The sequence below is a fragment of the Lepisma saccharinum genome, chromosome 1 (assembly GCF_977018435.1).
Source record: "Lepisma saccharinum chromosome 1, izLepSacc3.1, whole genome shotgun sequence".
NCBI classification, from domain to species: domain Eukaryota; kingdom Metazoa; phylum Arthropoda; class Insecta; order Zygentoma; family Lepismatidae; genus Lepisma; species Lepisma saccharinum.
In genome coordinates this window covers 219,700,058-219,725,593 of record NC_139229.1, presented here as the reverse complement: position 1 = coordinate 219,725,593, position 25,536 = coordinate 219,700,058, and the positions used below count along the sequence as shown (strand labels likewise).

The 25,536-nt window shown below is 38.4% G+C and overlaps 1 protein-coding gene across 1 annotated transcript in view; it reads left to right on the top strand.

Annotated features, from left to right (window-relative positions):
- Window positions 1-1,012: 1,012 nt before the first annotated feature.
- Window positions 1,013-25,536, top strand: part of LOC145988935 (interleukin-1 receptor-associated kinase 1-binding protein 1-like) — a 37,073-nt gene continuing 12,549 nt past the window's right edge. Inside the window, exon 1 of the mRNA XM_083124242.1 lies at window positions 1,013-1,543. Within this exon, the coding sequence (XP_082980368.1) occupies window positions 1,262-1,543 (282 nt within the window). The 5' untranslated portion in view covers window positions 1,013-1,261. The remainder of the gene's footprint in view (window positions 1,544-25,536) is intronic.

Sequence of the window (25,536 nt, the reverse complement as noted above, 5' to 3'; positions counted from 1 at the left end):
TGCTTATTATTTTTTGATAATGGCAAGTGAGAAATATTTACTTCATTTTGTTTTTATCAAAATAAAATGTTGTATTTTTTAATGAAACGCTGATGTAACTTTTTATTTCTCATTTACCTGCAAAGAAAAAATATAGGTTAAATGCCTAAAATCGAGGTCTAATGATCATTTACTCGTATATACCACAATATTTAGAGAAGTTCTTATGATAAACACAATAACAAATAATAACAACAAACTAACTTGTACCGAAAAATTTCTTTCCAGAAAAAAAACACTGATAAGAATAATTAATATTTGTTTAGTATTGTCGGAAACAAAGTGACTCGTCGTGTTGCGTCGCGTCGTGATTCGTCGTGTCAGATCGTGTGCGGCTGGCCGTCTATGGTTACAGCAGAAAAAGAACGTGGCAACAGACACTACTTAAAAAAGCTCCTCTCCTGATCCCCTCTGACGAAAAAAATTCTGTCTCACGCAGAAATTTTACAAATGTGTGTCTGGTAACACTTAACACTTGCAAAGAGGTGGGCGGTTTCAATAATCTGTGTGTTTCCCGGTTTGCCGCTTAGCTGCAGTGTTGCCAAGTCGGCCCTTTTGGGGCCAGAACTGGCCCTTTTGAGTGCGTACTCAGCCCCAAAATTCAGCAAAAGCCCCTTGAATCTTGCTACAAATCTAGCCCTTTCAGTAATGAAATGTTTTTTGGCATTTTCAGTAAAGTAAACTCATATTTTCAGCTTAATAAGAACCATTGCAACACGCAAAGAAGAATTCCTGTCCCCTTCTGCACCTGCAAGCTCCTCCTGCCACCCATCCTGGGGAGCAGGTAGCAAGCAAGTGCACATTGTCACTTTATCCCCTTGTTTCTGGTTTTGGTATGCTGTGTAGTCCGAGGCGAATTACGGATAGCGTTGTTCAGTTGTATTGCATCTGGTCCTTGAAAGTTCACAGAAATGCGGTGCGGAATCGACGAATCATTCCTAACAGTGAGGCTCAACCAGAGACTAGTTCGTGCGTGCTTGAGTTTCAGAAATTTTGCACCAAAACACCCAAAAATTAAGAACCAGATTTTTTTTCAGTACGCAGCCGCACCTTTGTAAATTTTAGCCCCATTTTGGGTGCAATTTAGCCCGTTTTTCTCTCGTGCTGTTGGCAACACTGCTTAGCTGTATAAGGCAATGGTATGGTATAAGGGTAATCATTCATTTTGTAGGAATATTATTCCTGCTACCTGCATTTTTTTTTCTTTTACTCATGAAAAATTATGATTCCTGCAACTCAACAAGGAATTGTAACTGCAGAAATGCTACAGTATTCAGACCTTGCAACGAAAGATTATTTACAACAGGATGGAAATAAGTGGAAAAGCTTACCAAAAGTACAGTATGCTAGAGTTATCGGCTTTTCAGAAATTATCGTTGAACCTGATACCGTCCAATTTTGCATCAAGGTTGAAAGTACAAAGGATAGCGTGGAAGAAGCAAGAAAAAGTGTTTCTAGAAGATTGGATTATATTCTGCAGATAATACGAAATAATAAAATAAAGGCAAGTTCTGTTTAAAAGAATTTAAATTATAAGTTTTATATTTATCAAATATCGATCTTGTTTATCGCTAACGGTTCCGATTGTTTTATGTTGGAAATCATTGTCACACGAAATATGAACCTTCCTTAAAGTTATGAGCACGGTTTGGACTCTGAAAAAGGTCATTTATGTTGAAAAAACAACTTGGAAATTACCTTACGCACTTCTCATGGACAAGATATTCTCCGTCGACAAGCGACCGTAAATATAGTAGAAGCGTGGGAATGAATGTAGAAGTAAATCGGAACCTTAGGGACTTTATTTTAATGCTAAGGGAACCAAACCTAACCTAACCACGAAAGCATATATTGACCGAAACCTTAAGTAATCGCTAAAACTCCGCAGTATGTGTTAACAGACATACATCGAAATCGAACCACGTAAAAATTGCATTCGTAGCATGATGAAATCTTAATAAAACAAGGAACTTGGGCCTGTTTATCTGTACTGTCAGGACTTACCTATAGACCAGTGGTCTCAAGAAGACATCAAGATTATGGATATTATAATTCCCTCCTTCGTCACAGCTTTCCTGGTCCAAGTTCCTTTTGTTTTATTGCTATTTCGGTAACAGTTCGTTATATCGGAGACACATTAAAATCGGATATTTTGTGTTTTGCATGGTTCGTACGTACCAATTGTGTATTGCGAAACATGGTTCAAGGTGCCATTATGTTTTTTACACGAAAACAAACACAAGTTTTCACATAGAGAGGAGTTTTTGTTATTCCTTTTTTCGCCTCCGTAACACACAATATGGCGGGCAGAGGTTGACTACTTTGTAGGTATTCAGTGTTTCCAACCTTCTTCACTGAAAAATTCCTACTATCGTGTTCGTCACATGTGCAAATTGTACATTATGCACGGGTAGCTGATGGATAGCCCCACGAACCATTCACGGATAGCCCTACGAACCATTTCCAATAAGGTTAGGTTTGGTTATGTTAGGCAAGCATAGTTTTTAAAAAAAGGGGTTGGAAACAATGACGGGGTTACGTCACCAAACATATGCAGCATCCGGTTCACGTAGCGAAAGCAATGGTACTTGTGCGTCGGTGAGATATTTCTCTTGAAGAAATACATGATTTCCCGGTTAAATAGATTCCATGATGAAATTCGACGAACGTTGGACACCTTAGAGAAACTCATTTCCATAAGTAGTTTCTTCGGTAACAGTTTCATACATCGGAGACACATTTCTTCAATTTTACACAAGAAACTACTTACGGAAATGAGTTTCTCCAAGGTTTACAACATTCGAGTTATTTTCTTTCATCTGGAATATATTTGACCGGGTAATAATGTATTTTTCAAGAGAAATATCTCACCGGCGCACAATTGCCATTGCTTTCATTTGCTTGCCCTACGACAACCGGATGCTGCTTACGTTTGATGACGTAAGTCCCTGTCAGTGTTTCAACCCCCCTTTTTTTACTTTGCTTGCCTAACGTAACCAAACCTAAACTAACCTTATCGGAAATGGTTCATGGGGCTATCCGTGAATGGTTCGTGGGGCTATCGGTGACCCAAGTTCCTTTTTTTTTTATTGCGATTTCATCATGCTAGGAATGCAATTTTTACATGGTTCGATTTCGATGTACGTCTGTTAACGCATACTGCGGAGTTTTAGCGATTACTTAAGGTTTTGTTCAATATATGCTTTCGTGGTTAGGTTAGGCAGATTAGGTTTGGTTCCCTTAGAATTAAAATAATGTCCCTAAATGCATTCTACTAAGGTTCCGATTTACTTCTACATTCATTCCCACACTTCTACGATATTTACTGTCGCTTGTCGACAGAGAATATCTTTTCCATGAGAAGTGCGTAAGGTAATTATCAAGTTGTTTTTTCAACATAAATAACTCTTTTTCGAGTCCAAACAGTGCTCATTACTTTAAGGAAGGTTCAAATTTCATGTGACAATGGTTTCCAAAATTCCTTATAAAATAAGCTTTCCAACGATATATGACACATATTCCTTATGAAAAGGACTTAATATAGACTCTTACCCTTCCATGTATTTCTATACAATTCTGTACTTGCCAAAAGCAATGAATAAAGAAGACAGAGAATGTCTCCAATTTCTTTCCTACTTCTTATACTCACTAAATATGCAGTCCTGGTAACGTATCTGGAGTTAAGATTTGGGAGGCACGTGAAAAATTTTACACTTACGTCTCTGAATGGAATGGGCCACTGGTATCGAAGGTTTCTCTTTTCCGTTATGCAAGAGAACAGCTTTGAGACTAGTATGTCTATATATGTTGCAAAATCACGTTCGTCATTACCGCGATCATTCTCCATACAGAAACATAGGAACCATGTTTGATGATATGAACAAGTGACGTTCGGCAAAATGGCATCTTGCGCAGTGAGGAAGCTAGTGCTCCACAAACCATTCACGGATAGCCCCACGTACCATTTCCTCTAAGGTTAGTTTAGGTTAGGCAAGCTTAGTTAAAATTTTGTTCTTAAAACAATGCGATACAGCCGAAAAAAAATCCAGGTAAAAAATTACTATCCTTCAGACACCTCTAATTTTTTCATTTCGTCAATTTTTGACATTCGTACGTACGTATCTGCTTCGCGGAACATTCCTGAAGGTGTATCAACGTTGTTGATACTAACACGACACCAAATTTTAACTATGTTTCCTAACCTAACAGAACTAACCTAACCACGTGCCAATGGTTCGTGGGGCTAGCGCCAATGGTTCGCAATTATTTCCAATTTCTAGATCCTGATACTAACACGACACCAAATTTTAACTATGTTTCCTAACCTAACAGAACTAACCTATCCACGCGCCAATGGTTCATGGGGCTAGCTATTCTCCGTCGGAAAATTAATTTTCAACGAACAACATTAATTTCAACTATGAAACATTCCCACATCACACAAAAAACCTTCCCGATGTTCGACAATGGTACAGGAACTTATTACGGTAAGTAGTTTATTCTGTAAAAACAAATAAATGTGTCCGAAGGATAGTAAACAAGTACCAAAAGTTATTTATGTTGAAAAAGAAAACTTAAAAATTACTTTACACAAGCATGCGTGCTCCCTATGGGCGAGTGGGAATAAATATAAAAGTAATTTGGAACCTTGTTACAGGTACCTTGTGCAAAAATCCCAATTTCACATGTTTGATGTATTACACACACTACTAACGCTACTCCCCTCTTCCTGAATATTCGCAGGAGGCTCAAAGGGGTTCCATGTTTGAGATCAGCAGTAGCGTAATCAATAGTTGAAAGCACTTAGGGATCTCTCTCAAATGCTAAGTGAACTAAAACTGACCTGCCTAACTTAACTAGGAAAGCATTTAGGGATATTATTTTAATGCTAAGAGTAAACTTAATCTACCTAACCTCTAACCTAACCAGGAATGCATTTAGGGTTATTACTAAAATGCTAAGGGAACTAAACCTGACCCACCTAACCTAACTACAAAAACATGTATTGAGCAAAATGTTCAAACATTTTGGTGGCAAGAAGTACACATATCAATACCACACTATAAACGAACAGGTTCCATGAACCGATACTGGAAACCCCTTTGTACCTCACACATGTGACCTAGGTAGGAGGGCAGTTCATAACCATTATGATAGTAAACGAATGGCGGAGCGAATGAAGAATATACAGAATGTCTCCAATTTCGTTAATTTTTGGTATACTAACTAATTTGGCCTTCTAATCACGAATCTGTTGTTAAAATATGGGGGTCACGTGTGGAAATAGGGAAAAAAGCTGATATAAGTGGATTTTTTTAAGAAGTCACCACTGCTTTATTAGCAGAGATAAAATGCAGATTTTACTTACATGTGGTTTATAACGTAAACTCTGTATTTTATCTCTAATGATTAGCAACTGTGGTTATGTGAACATTTAATAAACTACTTGCACTACTTTATGTATCTGAATTTTTACAAGTTTATGTCTTCCAGGAAGTAATATTGAAGAATGTGGGTCAGAAAAATACTTCTGTACGAAAGATGTCATAACTATTCATTTTACCTCTGTGTTGCAATGGCAAAAATGTAGTACAAGCAAGTACAAGCACTGCTTGCACAATTGAAATCTTATTTAATGTACTTTATTTAGTTTCATTCTCACTTGATTTCACAAAATTTTTATGACTGCAAACTCCCTCAGCAGTTCGTTGGCAAACACCACACACCCTGCTTGCTGCAGCTATGCAGGGTGACCAACTCTCCCGAAGCTTAACATTGGGAAGATGTGAAATGTTGGTGGAGATTTGCTCCTCAACCCACAAAGAAAAGCTCAAGATCCTGGAGCTTTTGAACTTATCGGAAATAGCCGAGCCCAGCCGAAAGCAGACAGACCGAAATTCTATAGTCTGCATTAGAGTGTTAAACATAATTATTGAATAAATTATTATAACTGTTCTAAATTCCATGTAGACAAATTTTAAAGCAATTATTTTTTTCATAATTTGTAGAACGTGTCAATAATGTCGACGTTCAGGGTTTAAAACAAAAGCAGTGTCCTCAGCACCGGGTAGTCCTGGAATTTACAGAAGGGATGGTTGCTGTCTGCTCACCCATCTCAAATTACAACACAAGTGTCAACAATTGTCAAATGATTTATGTGATATTTATCATGCGTTACCATGCAAATAAATTCAATAACTGATATTTTTTGGATAAAACGTGGATATGAAGACAGCAATGAAAAATAAGCAATCTCTTCTGAGATCTGCAAATAGTGCAGACATTAAGTTCTAAATGCTATCAAACTAAAAATACTATTTTTATTAACATGATACATGACTAGAAAATGAACAAGTGCATTTTCTTCCTGTTGTAATACCATTTGATTCCAAAGATTAATGTAATTTGAAGCTTGAAGTCAGTTCTTTTACTCTCCCGTGAACTATAATGTGTGCAACAAGGTTGGTATCACTTTATGTTTGTTTCAGAGCTTTTCAGAATGATCTTCCATTTGTAGTTGAGAAGTACGCATGGTTGAAGTGAGTGTTCTCTTTTGTTTGTTGTGAATTTACCAAAACAAACATGGATATTTTTAATTGTACAAAGTAATCTGTAAGTAATAACAAGTCTTTTATTATATCAATAACATGACCAGAAAATTTAAATAAGGAACATGGCTGTTGAGAGAGGAGTTTGGCAGATATGCATTATTATTATTATATGAAATGTCCTTTCTTTTCTAGGCAAACTTACCTTACCCTCTGGCTCTACAGCCCCTGTAGGGCCTTGGCCTCCTCCACAATGGACTGCCAGATGGGTCTATCTCTTCCTTTCTTCCTCCATCCACTCACTCCCAGCTTCTTTAGATCTTCCTCAACCTCCTGCGGCCACCTCTTCTTCCTTTGCCTTCCTTCCCTTCTTCTTCCCTCTGGTCTTTCATACATGAATTTTCTCACATATGTCCTTCCCTCATTCTTTCCACATGTCCTAACCATCTTAATTTTGATGAAGTGATTTCACAAAGAACACCCATGCCCAGGCTGGGATTCGAACTCTGAACCCCTGGTGTCGTAGCATGCTGTGCTAAACACTCCAACACAGAGGTTGGCCAGTTTCTTTTCGAGTCATACATACGCCATACAGAAGCGCATAGTGAGAATTTTTATTATTATATATTATTTATTTTGGAGCGAATTTACAATACTGGACCCCTCCCAGATTTTTGTAATATTTTGCATACTCACTAATTGAGGCCTCCTAATCACGAATTTGAATTTAAAATTTGGGGTCACACATAGAAATTGTAAAATAAGGGGGTCCGTGATCGCCACCAACAATGCACGATTGCTCATTATTTATCGCAAGATTTTGCATTTCGAATACTTAAAGAACGAAATATATATTCCTGACATTACTATGCTCACCTAACCTAACCCTACCGTGAATGGTTCGTGGGGCTATCCATCAATGGTTTGTGGGGTTACCCGTGCATGGTTTTACGACCCCAAATTTTAACTATGTTTGCTTAACCTAACCTAACCTTACCGAGAATGGCCAGTGGAGCTATCCGTGAATGGTTTTGCGTTAATTGTGAACGAACCGATAAAAAATGTTATTTTCGTACCACTTTATCGCCAAACGTTCTTCATCGAAGATGCCATTTTCGTATCCTGCAATTTTACGATTGATGCATTGTTGCTAAACTTACCTGTAATCAAATCACTCCACATTCCACATGCTCTCCTACATCGTGATTGTCACTGTCATCTTCTTCGTCATCCTCGACACATTTCTGTGTGGGATCGTTCAGCAGCTTACCTGCTAGGCGAAGCCACGGTCATCCTCCTGCACACTCCACCTAACAATCTGTACAACATTAACAACTTTTTTACTGTTCTCTTCCGCCATTCTTACACAATCCATGCTCTCCAAGTATGAAGTCAACAGTGTGGCAATGCTGTAGACAGCGTAACTAATTGTGAGCGTCAGTTGTTCATATCAACAAATATGGTTCCCATACTTGTATACAGAGAATAGAAAAGCTTATTTTACAACTTCTACACGTTAATTAACAATTTCTACATCTCACTCCAACATGTTAACCTCAGATAAATCATCGCGACTAATTATTTCGTGAGTATAAGCAGTAACATAGAAATTACAGAAGGGTCCGGTATTGTAAATTCTTGCCTGTATTTTTATTAAATAACGAAGCCAAAGTGTAAATTTAACAATGATCTCGCATCAGCTTTCGAAGGATGGAAGAAACAAATGTGATGTGAAGTGTAAGGTGGCTGTCACTTTTCCCTGCTGTTGAAAAGAGTGCTAGAAATGTTCGTAGCATTAACAAAAAATCCTTGTCCCAATCTAAACTACATAAAATTTAAATTAGTTTTTTTTTTTGGAAATACATTTGCATATCCAAGAATTGCAAAATTATAAATATTCTTAGTTTTTATTAGAGTTGCAAAGAAGCTGGCTTTTTTGGAAAAAAATATGGAAATTTTGCCTTTTTACTAATTACAGCAAACCTATTTCACTTGAAGATACTGTTATGAGTTTACAGGTTTCTAGTGACATATTTTACAACTAGCTACAAAAATTTACAAGAGGCAAATATTGGCCAATCCCAGTCGACACATATTACATAGTGGTTCAGATTCAGATCCAATTTTAACCTAACTTACCGAGTGGGGAGGGGAAGGTTGCAGGCCCACCACCTCTATTTTTTTAGATTTTCAACTGTTTGAAAATAAATAACATTGTTCCCCAGGATGTTCCCAATATTTCTGTATTACTTTTGTTCATTAAAACATAAATGTAATGTAATGAGGAGGCAAAATGCATTTGGTGGGCTTATCAGGTGCCATTCTTGAATGCATCTCATTCGAGACACTCATGCCAGGGTCATTCCATGCCAAACCATCCAATGGTGGTTTCATCTTTAGTACTTAGGTGAATCAAAAAGTAAAGGCAATTTTCACATAACATCTTTATTTCCACACAAGAAGAAGAACTACACATACCACTATTCCACGCCCCCTGCACAGCAATGCAATTTTGGTATCGTGCAATCAGCTTCTGTATCCCGTCTGCGAAGAAGATTTTTGGTTGCTCACGAAGCCACGTCTGCACCACCTGCTGGACCTAGTCATCTGAGCTGAACTGACGACCACGCAGCGAAAGGCCGAAAATGTGGTAATCTGATGGTGCCAGATCAGGGCTGTATGGAGGATGGGGAAGCAACTCAAAGCCAAACCTGTGCACAGTGTCTACTGTTGCCCTTGCTGTATGAGGCCTGGCATTATGGTTGAGTACGAGCAACCCCCTTAGACAGCAGTCCTCATCGCTTGTGACGAATTACAGGTTTCAATTTGTCTTGCGGGACCACACAATAACTTGCACTATTCACAGTTTCACCATGTGGGTGGAACTCCGCCAGGATCGGTCCCTTCACATCCCAAAACAGCATTAGCATCAATTTCCTACAGGACGGCCGTTGTTTGAATTTCTTGCGTACAGGGGACAACGGATGTTTCCATTCCAGGCTTTGCCGCTTACTCTCTGGTTCGTAGTGGTGAACCCATGTTTCGTCTCCTGTCACGATTCGTTCCAAGATACTGGGATTGGCTTCATAACGTTGGAGAAACTGGGTAGCCACTGTGACGCGCTGCTGCTGATGCGCAACTGTGAGTTCCTTGGGTACCCAGCTTGCACAAACTGTATGGTACCCTAATTCATCATGCACTATTGCATATGCTGATCCGAAACTGATGTCCAAGAGTTTCGCCACTTGTGATATTGTGATTCTTCGATTGTCCCTGATAATGGTATCCACCCGTTGGACATTTTCTTCTGTGCGGGATGTTTTTGAGCGTCCACTTCGACTTTCGTCCGTCACACTTGTGCGTCCCACTTTAAAGCGGTCCACCCACTCATACACCTTTTGTTGAGTCATGGTGCTTGCTCCAGGGACGTAGCTAGGTTGATCAGTTCGGGGAGCCCACAACTTAACATTTTTTTTTCTATCAAACCATTAAAAACTAACAAACTATTAATATACCATATAGGCCTACATAAGTATATGTACAGTGTGTATATATATAGGCTATATACATCTTGTTGGAAGAGAACATTATTTTCTCCTGTAGCCCCCAAAAAATTACGGATATAGACTCGCGAAATCCATGGCCATTATTCGGGAATCTAAATGCAGAATGAACTTATTAACTTAATGGAATCTAGACCAGGGCGCGAAATTTCCGGTCGCCAGGTTGCCATTGGCGACCAAAAGTTTGAGCCTGGCGACTAAAATTTTGTTGTTTCAAATGTGTGTCAAACATGTCCGAACATCTCAATCCAATGTTCGTACATGGTTTTGGAAAGTGAGCCGATTGAAAACCCCGTATCCACTCAACGCCGACCCCATCTTACAAATTTATTTAATGTAGCAAACTATGTAGCTAAACATGAGAAGCCATTTAAGGACTTTGTAGATCTGATGTGTTTGGCATGAAAATTAAGTGTGAGTGTTCTACCTACGTAAGGCAATGAAAAGCAATGCAGACAATTTATTCATTTCATAGCTGAAACTTTGAAGTTAGGTCTAGTGGAGAAAATAAAGAAAAGTATATACATCAGCCTTCTGATGGATGGATCCACAGATAGATCATCATTCGAGCATACGAACGTGTACGTCTAATAAGACAATAGGTTCAAACAAATACAGAAACAAGTATTACATTGTAGGCTTGGGTACTGATGGTGCAGCAAATATGGTCGGGCACAAATTAGGATTGGCTGTGCAAATGAAAGCAATTTGTAATAAAATGATAAATATTCACTGCCTTGCACACCGTTTGCAATTAGCTGTGTTGGAGTTAAATATCGTAGAGCATTTGATTCCATGATTAGGAATATTTTTCAGTTTTATCATGGCTCTGCTAAAGACTTCACCTCTTGAGAGAAACGACAGAAGTTATAGGAGAAGAAATTCTAAAACTGAGTTATATCAACACTATTAGGTGGTTAGTCAGCAAAGAAAGTGCTGTAAGACATCTCTTGCAATCATGGAAAGCTGTTGTGACCCATCTTGAATATGTGGCCCATGAAAAAGACAATGATGGCGCTAAAGCTAAGGGTTTGCTGAAAAGTATGAAGCAATTTAAATTTGTTAAGCTTCTGTACTTCCTTTTGGATTTTTACAGAAAACTGAACCCTTTAAGCGTGGCACTACAAAATAAGAATTTTTGATTTCATCTCTGAAAATAAGACTTGAACACTGGATGATCTGGAATCTAATGTTCGACCAAGCGAACAAGATTTCTTGGACCATGTATCCATTTCAGGGAAGATCAGGGATATGCAGCTCACAGACATTCAAAATGGAGAGCAAGAGTTTCAGACTGTTAGAGGAAACTTAATTAACAATGCGAAGGTGTAAATCACAGAAAGATTGCAATCTATATCAACAGATGTGATTGCATGTCTGCATGTTTTCGACACCTTGGGTTGGCCTCCCAAAGAAAATATTCTTCAGTAGCGCTACATGTACTTGAACCCAAGCCTCTATAATGAGAAAGTGGATGTTCTGTTAGCAGAGTGGACAGAATACAAACTTTTGTTTCCTTCTCTGAATTTGAATCAGATGCTGGAGAAGATTCACAGTGAGGAGTGTTCAGCAAGATTCCACAATTTGCTCCAGATTTTGAGATTTTGTGCTGTTCTACCAGTGAGAACAGCTTCAGGTGAGAGAGGTTTCAACTGTCACAACAGACTTAAGACTACTTACAGGAACTCTCTGAAGACTGAGACACTGGATGATTTGCTCTCAGTGTCTGGCCCAGCAGCTGTGATTAATAAGTGGTACTTCAGTGTAGAACTACAGCGCTACACAAACATTAATTCCTAACGTATGTTCTTTTTAATAATTGCTCATATTTTTATTATTTATCAGTAATATAGTGGCGACCAAAGATTTTAGTCCGGCGACTGACTTCAAACTTGAAATGTCATGCCCTGATCTAGACAGTCTTTAAAAAATCCATGTATTTTCTCTTATGCCAGATTTTTGAGACACCAAGAACAATGTCATTAGTCCTTACTCCTTAGATTTGTAAATTTGCTCGAAGAAAATTGAGAAGTAGAGAAAACCCTCTTCCGTGGGTTTAGATATAAAAGGGTGCTGGTATCAGGTGTACGTACAAGTATGACAACCGTGCGAAAATGAAATGTTTGTGTAATGAGTTCAAGATAGGCATCCCATGTATATTGTTTATACCAGAATTGAATCCAGCGGCCTTTAGTGCAAGGTGACACCCTTAACCACTATTCTATGGGACATGCACGAGTCTTTTGTGGCGTCGTACTGTACACATTGGAGAATGATGATGATATATATGAAATTTTATGCACACATCTAGTTTCTTAAAAGTAATCTTCTTTGCGCGTGCAAAACTGAATATATGATGGCAATAGAAACAACAAAATTCTCGCGGGCTCAAATTATTGCACCCTTGTCTTTCAAGGTTCGATCACTGGTAGAAACTCCAAAATTTCTGTGATGGCCTAACATCGTGAGGACAATTGAGAAGCTACTTGAAATCAATATGTAAGCGAATTCCACTCTCAAAACTAGATGGGACTCAATGTGATGACCATGCGTCACCAAATGGAAAAACACTTCGGAGGCTTTGTCCTTCAAAATTAATTTTACTGAATACTGTAGTTTTCATTAGAGGACCTGAACATGGCTTTTTTGAACAGTACAATGTTGTTTTCTTTCACCCTACTTTTATAGTTTTTCATTCAAAGGATTCCACTCCCGAAGCATGACCATGACACACTACGAAACCAGAGGTCCAAGGTTCGGACCTTGGACAGGTGTGTTTGCATCATGTCTCGCATCGCTATTCCTTCGGATCATCATTGTCGCATTTAACCCAAGAGGTAGAAAAGCGGCGTAAAATAACAAAATAGAAATTATTAACTTGGTTCATTTTACTTCACTGTTCTGACACTTTTTGGCTAATCGTGAAGATGAGAATGAGTTAAGATTAACTTGATGAAAGGACCATCACGAAGAAGACACATTCTCAGGCCGGGATTCGAACACAGGACATTCTGCTTCGTGCAGGAACCGAGTTCACCAGCAAGGGCAAAAGGTTTTCGCTCCCACTAGGATAGGCAAATAACAGAAAATGCTTGATAAGTAATTTGGCTCTCCATATTTCATGATATTATGTAAGTAACTATTATTCGCTATATAACTTTGGATTAATTTTATTTGTATGTCTAGTCAACTAAGCAGCAGCCACAGCGTCTGCATTTGCGGGTGGGGGCCAGAGTTGCTAAAGGTACAGGAATTTTAAATAAATTCAATTCCCATCCAGGAGAGAAAATCAGCAAGCGTAAATGGGTTCTGGACCGTAAGAAACCTCTTCATCTGTAACGTTTTCAATTTGGTCCATGAATTATTTTCCAGATGAATTTAATTTCGGTCCAGGAACCTTATTTCCTGAAGAATTTAAATACGGTCAAGGAACATTTTTTTCCGGATCAGTTTAAATAGGGTCCAAGTTCCGTATTGAAATGAAACAATTCACAACTTGGTACGTATTTAGATTGTGCGAGAGAAAAGGTTCTGGTCCTATAACTGAATCCTATAGAACAAATATATGCGTTCCCTAATCTTTAACAATCCCAGGGTTGTTAATGGTCCAGGTATTGTAAATAAATTCATTTCACATCCGGGAGAGAAAATCAGCAAGTGTAAATGGGTTCTAGGCCTCAATTCGGTTCAGGAACATTTTTTCCGTATGAATTTAAATACTGTGCAGGAACTCTTTTTTCGGTAAAATTTAAATACGGTCCAGGAACCTTGTTTTGCGGCTGAATTTAAACACCGTCCAAGAACATTTTTTCCAGGATCAATTAAAATTTGGTGCCGGAATATTTTCCAGATCAATTTCAATATGATCCAGTATCCTTTTTTGAATGGAATAATACACTACTAGGACCGAATTTAAATTGTGCGAGAAGAAAGGTTCCGGTCCTGCAACGGAACCCAATAAAACCCATAGAAGTTATGGGTAGATGGACCTTTGACAACCCTGGTAGAGGCTAAATGAAGAAAAATCACAAAATCTGCAGAATTTTGAAACGTATTATTTCTAGAGCATGCACACTACTATATAAAGTTGACTACATACCTCGTTTCCTTCCTTAATTGAAATGTGACTTATTCTTCATCACATGTGAGATCAACCGCCCTGGGAGTCAAACGCGGTCGCCTGTGTGGTAGTCGGACACCAATTTAGAAAGTCAATGTGTTGGACATTTGGTCGATCAGTCGATCCTACTAATTTTTTCGAGAGGAAAACGAGCTGGCAGCTTCACACTCGAAATTTCACTTCGCCTACCCCCGTGGTGGAGTGGTTAGCACATCGTGCTACGATGCCAGGTGTGCCGGGTTCGAATTCCGGACTGAGCATGGGTGTTTGTTGTGTCCATTGATCAATTTAATCATATTATCACTCATCCCCATCTTCGCAATTAGCCAAATGTAGCAGAAGAGCAAAGTAAAATGAACCAAGTCAATTGAAATTACACTCGCAATGCATGAGAATGAGATCTCAAGCACTCCGTGATCCTACCGGAATCTCACGTTTACAGAAGCTAACTATGAAACCACTTCTAGGATCAAACTGTTCTTCGAACTAGCTGACAGTCATCAATTGTCGCCCAATCAACACAGTAGGGCAAAAAGAAGCAGATGTTTCTTGAAAATGAGTGGAAAGTTACCAAGGAAGGATATAAACTCGATACATTACAAAGACTTATTATGGCCTTTTCCTTCATTGTAAGGTTATGAGCACAAGGGTTGAGTGTGGGAACCTGAAGGAATGGCGACATCTTTGTCATTCATCTCCCGCCAGAAAAGGGACAAATAGTAGAATTTTGTCTCTTGCAATTTGAAAAGCCTATGTCCATGCTGAACCATAAAGTAATTAATCCAGAAAGTCCTAGCTACCTGCAGTGCATTTCGGCGCGGCCGATAACCAGAGCCAGATGAAGAGAACATTTTGTGGGAGGGGGTGACCTGGCTTAGGCCCCCTGTTGTGCATGAAGGGAAACTGCATTTTCAAAAGGTCCCCGACTTCCCAGAAAGATACGGCCCATAAAATCACTGCATTTCCTACCAATGCATCCATTTGTGTTCAACCAAAGTGTATGTCACCGTAGGATCCAAGCGCTTCGAGTTCTGTCAGTTGCGGGACTCTTGAGTCTTTTGTCAGCATGGTGCCAATCAGAGTTTCTTTCTGCCAAGGTCGTTGCACCTATGAATCGGCTCTTCAGCTTGAGTGGCAAAAGACATGTTGTACGGAGGAAAGTTGCACCGGAAAAATTACCTTCTTAAAAACGATGAAACCTGTAAAACATCCACAGATATTTTTTTGGGGGTGGTCCCTCTGACTAAACATCAATATTCTCAAAATTCTTCAAACGGACTGTGTAAAACATTGCAATACTGCAAAAGCTGAACCTGCTCTGCAACACAAGGAAAATGCCTCATTTAGCAATTAATGTGCCTTTGTTAAGTTCAGTATGGCACTACATTTTAAATAATGCTGATGGAATAAATCAATAAAGTTTGTTCAATGACAACGACTCCTTACCACAAGAATATAATTATTCTTTATGGATATCCCCTATAACGGTTGTGGGTTCGACGTGCTGACCCCATGTCACCCCATTACTGGTTAAAGATCTCCACACCTCTAGGTAGGATTGTGGGAGGGACTGGCAGTCGGGAGATAGACCAAGGCCCTTCCAGGGCTGTCGAACCACGGGTTATTATTTATTTATAGATGCTTAAATATATGTGCAACCTCACATATCTTTCCAGTGACTTATTTCAAGGGTTGTACTTGAATCAACAAAATAAGCTTACTGTGTGAGGCAGATTCATATGAACCAAAAATACCCAAAATAATAATAATAATTTATTTCAAAATTACAAATATGTATTTACTTGTTCTTGTTTAAATATTCGATTCTTCGAAAAGTTTGTTAAGGAGTTGAGTTGGTGTTTTTAAGTTCACTTTATGCACAGTAAGGCTAATCAGGACTGGACCTACAGTTTAAAGTAAGATCCGGACCACTGTGTACCTGCACCCATGTATCAAACCCGGGACCCCTCGATTACAAGACAACAACGCTATCACTGCGCAATCGGGGAGGCATCGTTTGTTAAGGAGGATTCTCAAAATCGGTCTTCTCGATATCGAGAAAAATGTGCGACTCGAGAAATCATACAGTTTGTGAAGATAATTACTTTTAACACGTTGCGTGTTTTAGACTGTTTTAATAGTAGAATAGATATTTGGTGCGAATAATACTACTTACCTGGAGATATAAGGCATCCTGCCACCATCATACTTATTTAGCGTGTATTGCACTCTGATTCGGGACCAGTTGTAACTGTTTGCATATATGTGGTTTACCGCTGCACAAGCGGTCGTTCTTTAATCTACTCAGGCTCAAAACATTGTTTGGACGCAACGGCAACACTCAACGCCCAACCCTGCCTGTTGTTGACCTGCGACTGCTAGGGGTGGAAAGACCGCTCCCTCAAAATTTCGAGAAACAATGAAGTTCTAGGTTCCTACACTGACATCCACTATAGCTAGAACCAGAAAAACGAGAAAGAAATGTGGTTTTGGGTTCGTGCCACTCAAGAACAGTGTTTCTAACTGAAAGAAAAAATTACTGAAAAACTATTTTGCAATTTTTGTCATGAAAGTAAAATTTTCAGCAAATGTAGAACAGTTTGCCAGGGCCACGTGAACGTCTCGGGGGGCCAGTGCCCCCCCCCGCCCCCCCTAACGACGTCCCTGGCTTGCTCCATATTACGTTAACAGCCGACGGTGGATGTCTGCCGGTTTGACTCCCTCTGACCACAGAAAGTGCACTACGGCACGCTGTTCCTCAATGGTGCATTCGTGGAGTGGTGCATCCATATGTGTGACCTTTTTGCTCTGCGACACTCGACTGAATGGAGCAGTGATGGATACTCCTACTTCCGCGTCGCTCCAAGTATACACGTGGAGACGTCAGACACACCCAGTCTTCGTTTATTCCTGCGAAAACACAAAATTGACTTTAGTTTTTGATTTACCTTGTACATGTTTCTAGATATCAAAACCAATGTTCAAAAAAATTCAATGTCTTTAGTTCTCCTGGGGCAGCCATTTTTCCAACATGGCACATGGATTTTTTTTTTGTTCATGTAGCACTTTGAGCATTATGCACAATGTTGTTTCATTGAAATAACACCCTTTGGAGGTGGTGGTGTCATGGTCTGGGGAGTATTTCTTTACAAGGACGTACAGATTTGGTTCTTGTAGAGAATGGGGCAATGACAGCTCGCTGGTATATTACAGAATGTTTGGCAGATCATGTGGTACCATATGCACCATTCATAGACCTAGATTTTGTTTTTATGCATGACAACGTGCATCCTCACATTGCAAATATTGTCACGGAGTACCTGAACGAAGTTGGGATTACGCGATTAGAATGGCCACCACAAAGTCCGGACCTAAATCCGATACAACACATCTGGGATCAACTGAAACGACATATCAGGAACCGCACAATAGTTCCAGAAACAATTGCGAAGAGCTAAGACATGCTATTCCAGAAGAATGGGAGAAAAACTCAATATGCTGACCAAGGCAGAAATTTATTTTATTATAAAACATAAACTAAACGTAACGTTTCAACATTCTAGCAAGGTCTTCTTCAGACTCTGTACCAAGTACAAATGTTCAATGTTGAATATATGGACATTATGCATATACTACATGATCTGCCAAACATTCTGTAATATACCTGCGAGCTGTCATTGCCCCATTCTCTACAAGAACCAACTCTGTACGTCCTTGTAAAGAAATACCTCGGTACAGAGTCTGAAGAAGACCTTGCTAGAAGGTAGAAACGTTACGTTTAGTTTGTTTTATAATAAATTTCTGCCTTGGTCAGCATATTGAGTTTTTCATATCATGGAAACAAAGCATAATGGTGTTATAAGAATGGGAGCAATTGGACCAAGAAGTGATTGCCAACCCTATTCGAAGTATGCCACGACGGTTACGAGCTGTAATTGATGGCAGGGGAGGTAACACCCGCTACTAGACAGCTTATATATCCCACCAGTACCAGTTAACAATATTAAAAAAAAAATATTGCTAAGATTTTTTTCTAATTTTTTTTGCCAACCCTATTCGAAGTATGCCACGGCGGTTACAAGCTGTAATTGATGGCAGGGGAGGTAACACCCGCTACTAGACAGCTTATATATCCCACCAGTACCAGTTAACAATATTAAAAAAAATATTGCTAAGATTTTTTTCTCTAATTTTTTTGGTAGTTTTCTGTAACTTTCGTGTATGTTCTAATTTAACTTACTAACAATAAATTTTAATTTGCTTTCTGTTGAATATATTCAGGTTTTCTTATTTCCAATAATTTCTGCAACATTTAGTTAGCCTTCGAATCAGAATTTATGCGTTATCACAAAAAATGCAAGTGTCCGTTTTTTTTTGTCCAGCAGTGTATATTGAATACTATCACGAAAAAGTGAAACATAAATATGCATTCGTGAACGAATTGGCAAGTGCAAGCTCCCAACCTCAAATTTACTGCAACACTAGTATTGCAATGAAATTAATTCCACTCTCTGTCTTGTCTGTTTAAACTTGTGACAGATGGTCATTGATCTCTCACTGAGTGAAGTTAATGTCCAATATTATGAAATAAAATACTAATAATAAATACGTAAATATTTTAATATGATATTTACTTGAATCATTCAATCATAAAAGCAAATCACTTTCTTCAAGAATTGACTTTCCTCTGCCAGCCCTGCTAAATTTTCACTTTTCACCTACTGATTTATACGAGGGGTGGCCTGAAAGTAATTTCCAATTAGTAGGGACAATGATTTTTTGCAAACGCGAAAACCGAGAAAAATGGTAATTGCTGCGAAGTTGTGGTTATGAATGTGCATTGATGTCTGGACACATTTTTCGCCCGTTCGAAATATCAAGATAATGCGTAGTGTTGGCATTTTTGGCAATTTTTTTTTTTTTTTAAAAAAAATGTCCTGAAACAACGAAGAAAAATTCCATGAAAACCAACATTCTTGTCTTTTGTAGGTCATGTTTGTGTACATAGAACGTGCACTTTTTCCAACATTTTATTCAATAGTAAACTATAATGCTTGTTATACATGAAATAATTCCAACAGTCACATTAAGTCATGTATTTCTCACGGGCTTTTCAACTTCTATCAAAACAATTTGCATCACAGAGAAAAGTGTAAGCTTACCAAGCTAAGTGCGCACCATCGGCATTTGTCGAGCTCAGTCGTTAATATCATTAGGAGCTCAAGGTCCCGGGTTCGATCCCTGGCCAGTTCAAATCCGGGAACTTTTCTAACGGAAGCGGCCCCGGTGCTACCCAGCGTCGAATGACATGGTACCTGAAGGGAAACCTGGGGGGTAAAGGCAGTGAGGGACGTGATGCTGATCACATCACCCCCACTCATGCCCGGATCAAGAAAGTGTGGGGCATTACCCCCACACCCCCTATACACCTTCATGGCATGGTGCTAAGCACAGGGGTGCACTTTACTTTTTTGCTTTTTTTACATAAAATCTTACCTAAATTCTGTATAACTAATGACAATAATAAATTAAATGAAACTAAGAGAGAAACATGCCATTTTTTGTACAACTTTTCTATTCCTACACTTAAAGAAAAAAGTATATTCAGAGCAAATTGACTTCGATTCTTCGATGTGTATCCTTTGGCTTTAATTACTGCTTGACATCTGTTCTTCATAGAATTAACCAGTTTCCGACATGTTTCAGAGCTTATTTTATTCCAGTCGACTTGCACAACAGTTTTCAACTCTTGTTTGGACTTGGAAGCCTGCTTTATGTACTCGCCTTTTCAAAATTGCCCATAAATGCTCAATGGGATTTAACTCTGGACTTTGAGCTGGTGTTTGTAGTACTTTGGGCATATTCCATATTAGCCAATTCATGTTAACTCGTGCCTTATGCTTACTGTCATTGTCTTGTTGGAATCTGTAGATAGGCAGTATGTCCATTTTTTGGGCACTCTGCTTTAAATTGCTCTTCAATATGCCCAAATACACAGCTCCAAATCATTAATAACCCACCATCGTGTTTAACTGTTGGAACTGTGTTAATGTGATCATTGTCTTTATTTGATTTTCTCCAGACTCTATTTATCCCATCTGACCCATATATATTAATCTTGGACTCGTCTGACCATATGACACTATCCCAAAATTCCTGGTCCTTGTGGATGTGCTCTTTCGCGAATGAAAGTCTATTCCTGCAATTCACCTTATTTACATACAGCCTCTTTCGTGGTATTCTGCCATGATATCCATGCTTGCACAAGGCACGTCAGACAGTTTGATTGGACATCATCTTGCCAGCAACATTTTCTAGTAACGGTCTTAACTGAGGAACACTTAGTCGGGGGTTTTCTCGCACACTCTTTAAAATAAAGTGTTCATTACATTTATTCAACCGTCTCTCTCTTGGTTTTCTCGGCACATTCTGTGTTGAACCTTCATCTCTAAATTTGTGTACTATGTATTGAACTGTGGAGTGTGATTTATTGACTGTTTGTCCAATTTTTCTTAACGAATAACCTCTAAGGGCCAAATTTATAATAACATCCTTCAGACCGGAACTAAGTTCCTTCACCTTCCCCACTTCGAACACGCTGATAGATAGACGAAAGGCCTGCACCAATACCTATGCCAGCATTCCGCTTGACAGGGAGCGTGCCTGCATGTTCAAACTTGTTATAAAGTTGCAAACTGCATGAAATCTCCCGAATAGCGGTGGCGCTGTATGCGAGGAAGATTGAAACTGTTGCCTGTACGAATAACAATGTTGCATGAAACATCGTGTTTTTCTCTTTTCACAAAAATTATATGCTCTGTTTATACACTTTGAACATACAGTTTTATAGACATTTGTTGGTGAAACCTTCAATAACATTAATTTCCAGCTACATATGAAAATTATTATATTTACTAATAGATATGACATTTTTCCCTCGGAAATTCTATGTGTACGAATAACAATATTACATACTGTAAGTCAAACCTTTTGCAATGAGATTTCGCAGATTTTCAATTGTCATACCTTGTAATTTCAATTTCTGGTAAGTCAAGTATTAAAACCTTACGTTACTATGTTTTCTGAGGCTTTATTTAACCCAAATTTAATAAAGAAAAAGAAAAGAGTCCATTATTCTAAGTATGGGATGTAGTTTAACCATACTTTGCAACATCAGAAATTAGGTGACATACGTTACCTCACCAAAACGAGTTGAATCTAAAAGTTGTGATTTTTACTGTGAGTTAGTTAGGTTCATGCAGGGCTTTCTTTGTGCAAAATTTCAGAATTTTTCAAGAGGACCCATCTGAGATATTTAACCCTGAAAACTGTCAAAATTCAATGAATGGCCATGTTTGAGCCCATGCTGTAAAAAAAGGTTGCATTTCTAAGCACTGATATTTTATTTACAGACACCCTGCAGGCATGTCTACACATGAAAAAAAAAATCAAGCCTTAGACTAAACCCTCCATTGAAAAAATCGAGCTTAAAAGTCCAATTTTTTAACTATTGTTATCCCAATTTCCACCATAATTTTCATACTTACGATGCAATTTTAAGCAAAACATACTTGAATATCATAGAAAGTATACTTCATTAACTACAAAATGAATTTTATTCTACCTCTAATGGTTTTTGAGATATTAAGGTTTCTGAAAAGTGGTACATGAGCAAAAAAAGCCATGCGCCATGTTGGAAATATGGCTGCCCCAGTAGAAATAAAGACAATAAATTTTTTTGAACATTGGTTTTGATATCTAGAAACATGTACACACGGATGTTCTAAAGATGAACATTTTCTAAAATGGTTATGCAACCAATTATTTTAAAATTGGTTGATTTGACATGGAATGACCCGCCAGTGACAGTATAATTGGTTGGTAAGGATGGTAATTATTGTAATTATTATAATTAATAAACAACTGCACTTCTACAAACAAAAAAAGCATTAATAAAAAAATATTATAGATTTTTTAGTTTCATTGAATGATAAAATATATGACACAGTCGTGTAATAATTGGTTACTATTTTTTATTTATGATGGTAATTTTTGTAATTATTATAGTTAATAATTAACTGCACATATATAATCAGCAAAGGAAGCAGTATTCAATAATAAAATGGTTTCTTGAATTTTAGTGATAAAAAAAGTGTGGGTCTGTTAGCCGTTCCCCGGTATACAAGTTTCTTGTACAGCAGGAGTAAGCTACGGTTAAAACTAAACGTGTAGTCCTGATCAGGGACGGCGACAGGGGTGGGCACGGGTGGGCAAGCGCCCACCCAAAAATTCCTGTGCCCACCCGATTGCCCACCCAATCAAATTCAATAAGTACATATACTCGGGGATATATGAATGATTAAATATTTAAGTGTAACCTGGTGTTCATAACATGTATATTTTACTTGTGAATATTATCTATGCTGGAAATGTTCACATATTATCAACCCATAAAAAGCCACTATTGTCATTGTTGAAACAAAAACTGTGATCAAATTAATACTTCCATGTTTAAAAGCAGCTAGTAGGCTTAGGAGGCTCAAAATTATGCAGGGTATGATCAAGATTAAATCAGAATTGAGGGCGAACTTGAGGGCTGCAGCTCCGGGCCTCCACTACGTATATATATTCCGGCCTGGCTATGGTTAAAATAATCTCCAAATAAACAAATCTAAACATCATCTTAGCGTTACTTCCACCAGCAACACAATACATTATTTCGACTTTTTAAATTAATATTAGAATAATTTAATCAAGAAGACTTAGTTAGATGGGCAGGCCATGTGACACGAATGGCAGAGGAAAGAATAGTTTGCAGGATTCTTGTTGGGAAACCGGATGGTAAGGGACCAGTAGGAAGGCTAAGATGAGGATGGAGGGATAACGTTGAGATGGACCTAAAATAAATCGGTAAGGATGGGAAAGATTGGATTGATCTTGCCCAGGATAGGGACAGATGGAATACTTGTGTTGCTGCAGCCATAAACCTTCGGGTTTAAGTATGCTCTAGAGCAGGCATGTCGAACGCAGTTATCTATTGTAATTATACGAATATACGTTATTTGAATTCAACTTCAATACTGTATAATGGCTGAGTAGGTACAAATTTTTGCAAAGATTAACGATTAATAGTAACTCACTGCCTGTTGTGACGATAAAAAGTAGATCACTGCTTGATTGAAGTTGGACATGCTTGCTATAGAGTATAATATAATTTTAATTAGCTCTGCATTGAAATTCCAGAAGTGTCCCTTTTCTTTCATTACAATTTTTATATACCTGTCATCTTCAAATATCAATATGGTATACGAAATATCAACTTTATATTCGTTCTACTAATAAGAAGGAATCACAACAATCACTACAATACCGAAGTGAATAAATTTTAATAAATCAGTTATATATGGAAAAAGCTACATAATTATTCAATTGCTAATGAGTGGCTTATCCTATTTAGAAATCCTCGTTCCAAACATACATTTGCCACATGAATTAGCCGAAAAAGTCAACAGAATCTGTAGATACAGCTGAAGTAAAGAATAAACATAAGAGATTTTGTTAGTTTGTTTCTAAGCACACTTTTATGCTCAGATAGGCTAATCGGGACTAAACCTACAGTTTAACGTGTAGTCCAAACCAGTGTGCATTGTGCTTCCACCAGAGGAGGGGGGAGTCGAACACAGAACCTCTTCATTATAATGCGACAGCGTTATGCCATTGGTGAAAAATATACAGAAAGAACTCGCACCAAACGTGGCATTTTATCACCACAGAAGATGCGTCTATTTTAAGAGGGTGATTGCCTGAGACAAATATTTGAGACTTTCGGAAAACAACGTCATTGTTCACGGAATTAGCTGCCTTGATCCACTAATGAAACGCTGTGCGATTGAAATTACCACCTCAACTTTCTAAGAGGTATAAACTAATGAAACTCCATTTTTGGAAGAGTAAGTTCTGGTTGATTTTTTTTATTGTAAGTCATTTTTCTGCTAATTTTAATAATGACGATGTTATAAGGTTCAATGGTGATTACATGAAAGTAACGAAGGGGGGAAAACAAACACATGCTGACACTCAAAATACAAACCCTCATAAATTATTACTTTGACAGTGGTTCCAGGCGCCGGGAACTCGTTGCCCTGAAAGAATAAAGTTTCCAGGGTATGCTGCACAGGATAGAGGTTGACATTCTAGTGTGTTCGAAATGGTCACGCCATACAACCGAATGAAAAATAGATGAAGTATTACTGGTACGATGAACAACTTCGATGAATTCCCTGTGTCCTAAATCATTTTGTTACCTCAAAAAATATGTTCATGTAACCATACGTGTATTGCTTCTCCCGCATTAGTAATATGATAGTTCTTCAGAAAACGAATAGCAACTTAGCTAATAATCTCTTAAATTCTGAACAGATTTCTCAATCTTACTTGTTTATTACTTATGACGAGTGATATTTTGTCAAAATAACCTTTCATTACCCTAGGAATACTTCATGGACAAAGAACAAATAATTTGTTTTCCGTGTGTGTTTCAAATCATTCCTAATAAGACGTTCATTTTAATCCAAACATTCAGTGGCGGCGATTAGGAGTAATGTTGTCCACGGGACGAGACGGGACAGGCTTTTAAAAAATCGAGACGAGACGAGATTGATCATGTGTCCCGAGACAAACGAATATTTTAGAGACGAGACAGTATTTCACAGCATTTCTACGAGACGAGACAGGCCAAAGTCTCGTCTCGTGGGCAACACTAATTAGGAGCAGCGGGAAGTGAGGGATGCAGTTCCCCAGCCACATTTTGCCACTTTTTGCCCCCGCACTATGGCCTCTTTATGCTAAGCCTTTTCTACCAAGAAAACGTATATTCAGAGGTGCCCACAGGCGGGATTATGGCGCAGGCTGCGCCATCGAGATTCTTTGGGGGATTTTTCCCTTCAAATAAGGTAAAATCGAACATTTATATATTTTTCCAAAATACAGGTAAAAATTTTACACCTTAAATTCACCATATTTAATCCATTAGATGAAGAAAAGAAAGCGTTTAAGGTCATTATTGATGGTGCGAGGGAGGGGGGGGGGGGATAAATATCCAACTCTTATATATTAGGCCTTAATTGACATGTGGGTTCTGGGGGGAATTCTGAATTAAATGTTGGCGGGGACAGTATTCAACTCTAAGTCTTACATTATGGCGGGTATTTTAGTTAGAGGGGCATTGAGCATTAAGGTATCCAATTCTTGTGTATTACTAATATCC